General features: G+C 35.7%; 1 protein-coding gene across 1 annotated transcript; it reads right to left on the reverse strand.

The window, feature by feature from the left end:
• Positions 1-1,022: 1,022 nt before the first annotated feature.
• Positions 1,023-1,622, reverse strand: PCYB_081380 (hypothetical protein; the record flags this gene model as incomplete). The annotated part of the gene is made up of 1 exon (XM_004221876.1): positions 1,023-1,622. A coding segment is annotated over exon 1 (489 nt), but the record flags the coding sequence as incomplete, so codon positions are not given.
• Between the last annotated feature and the right edge of the window lie 1,205 nt (positions 1,623-2,827).

Genomic DNA, 2,827 nt, shown 5'->3' on the forward strand with positions numbered 1-2,827 from the left:
CCTTATGATAACCATTATCGTTCCTTTTTAACTTTTCGAAAATGTGATAATTTTACAAAAAAAAAAAAGAAAAAAACCAAACAAATTTGCACATAAAAAAATTGTAGAAGTCTGTTTTGTTGATTTATTATTCTCGCCCCACTGGCTTTAAATATTAAGTAACTCTTTAATAAGCACAAAAAAAAGAGGAAATAATGGTATTATAATGGTATTATAATGGTATTGTAATGGTATTGTAATGGCAATATAACAGCATCGTAACAGCATCGTAACAGCATTGTAACAGCATCGTAACAGCATCGTAACAGCATCGTAACAGCATCGTAACGGCATCGTAACGGCATCGTAACAGCATTGCAAAAGCATTACAGCAGCACCATAACAGCGTCATAATAACAGCATAACCAAGCGACGGGAATAGTACAAAGAAACAAAATAACAAATCAAATTACATTCCAATAACCCCACGTGAGATTTCCCAAAAATAATGCTAATGGTAAGATCAATCGGAATGGAAGGAAAAAAAAAAAAAAAAGAATGAAAAATTCTGCTTCCTCAAAATAAATCCTTTTATTTTACATGATAAATAAAACAAATTTATAGGAAATTTTTTTTTTTATATGATCCACTCGATAACCTCAACATATGTTCTATATATCGGATAACAAATTTTCCTTTTTAACCATCCTGGCACCATTTCGTGTGCACTGGGGCACAATGTGGCCTGCTCTCACCGGTAAAGGTAAATTAAATAAACAGAAATAACTCCGACCGCCTCGTCCCTCAAATCTGTACATATTCGCGTACTGCTATTATACAATGTATTTTATTTCTCCCGTGCTGTGAAAGTGCTCTCTGTGCCCTGTTGTGCTGGCCCAATTCTTCTTCATCGCTTTTTTTCAAGAATTCTCTTCTCCAGCCTTACTCAAATAATTTTCAAGTTCATAAATTTTGACATCTAAAAATTTATCCATTTCTGTTAAATTGTTATATTGATTTTCGTGCTCCTTCATTTCTATTAACAATTTGCTTAAAATATCCTTTAGGGAATTAAATTTTAAGCTTACATTCAGCTGATTTTCAAAATCTTCCGTTCCTAAGCATTTGTTCAGATTAATGTACTCCAAATTGTAGTTAGCATTGACACTTTGTAGCTTATTATTTAAATCCTGTTTTATTAGCTCATTTCTCCTGTACTTTATTTTGTCATTTATTTGAATTTCCTCCGCTACATTTTCAAAAGATTGCTTTAAAAAATTTAAAAAATTGTTTCCATATTGATTTAAAATATCTTCATACTTAACATCCTTCACCTCTTTTAATTTTTCCAAAATGTTGGAAGCGTTATATTTTTGTTCAAACTTTATGTTTTCCGTTCTCATTAATTTTTTCAACAAAATAATGTTCTCTTCGTATTTTTTTTCTTCTTCTATTTCTTCTCCTTTTTTTTCTGACGTTATATCCGAAAATAAAAAATTCCAAATGAACTTCAACTCCTCAACGGTCGACATGTTTCTTTTTTTGCGGAGAGGAGAAAAAAAAAAAGTTTGCGTGAAAAGCGCAACAGTTAGCAATTTTGCATATATCTCCTTTTTGGCACTTTTCTGCTATTGGAAAACATTCCTTACTTTTCTCCCTTTTCGTCGCTTTCGTTTGTTCCTTTTTTCCCCTTCTGTTTTTAAAATTTTCAACGAATTTGCGCCCATCCAACGAACGGGCAAAATGTTAAAAAATTAATTCGACAAAGCGGATTTTTTCGAAGGCAAATTTTGCCGCATGCACTTGCGCGCTGCGTTTGATTTGCATATGTTAGGAATATAAATGCAGAGCATGCAAACCATCTCGTGCTCGCGTAGGCGGCATACGCCACATAAATGATGCCTATGCGCATAACATCTCCGCTTGATCACTTTATGCGCACGGTGAATCCCCCAATTCATCGAAAAAAGCACGTTTGCGCGTTTCGCAGTGGCACACGCAAAAATAAAGGTAAATTTCCTTTTCGCGCGCGGAATGCTCAAATAAAAGCACTCATACGTTCATACGTTATGCGTTCATACGTTATACGTTCATTCGTTCGTGCGTCTCGAAAATGACAAAACAGCCATTCACAGAATTGTGGCAATTTTGCCAAACGGGGGAAAGCGTAGTGGGGAATTTTCCCAATTGACCATTCCGCAGTTTTACTTAATTTTTACGTAAATTCGCTCATAATTTTTTTTTTTTTCCTGTACACATATGTACACGCACCGCTTTCCATCTGAACGGCACAAAAATATTTTTGCCTCGGGCTAAGTGGCAAAATAAAACATTCATTATAAAGTTAATCAATTTGTTTTTTATCCTGTGCAAGGATTTTCTTTTTTTTTAAACTTGTTCGGTACGGCAAAAGGGCAACTTTTTCGCAGTTTATCTCACGTTGGTATGTATATGCATTCCGTTGGGGAAATTTTTTAAAATGGATGGGATATGAGCAAGAGCTCAAAAGGTACCACCAACAGGTTTGAAAGTGGCCTTCTGCTAACGGAATACAGTCCGCTTTGTAAAAGGGAAGTCTCCCGTCCCGCATGTCACTTTATTCCTGCAGCTTGTACCATGTGGGCGCCCGAGCTGACCATCGCCAAACTGGGCATATGCCACAAGAATATAGCAAGCTTATAGCAAGCATATCACACGCATGTCACAAGCACAACTCAAACGCGTTTAAGTAAAATTAACGGTAATTTTACCTGAAACACATTTTTCCGCGTCGCGCATTTGTTTACATATACCCTGAGTATGCCCGCGTTGGCACTGCACCTTTGCACACAGAATGGCTATTTTTTTT

Source organism: Plasmodium cynomolgi, chromosome 8 (assembly GCF_000321355.1).
Source record: "Plasmodium cynomolgi strain B DNA, chromosome 8, whole genome shotgun sequence".
NCBI lineage: Eukaryota > Apicomplexa > Aconoidasida > Haemosporida > Plasmodiidae > Plasmodium > Plasmodium cynomolgi.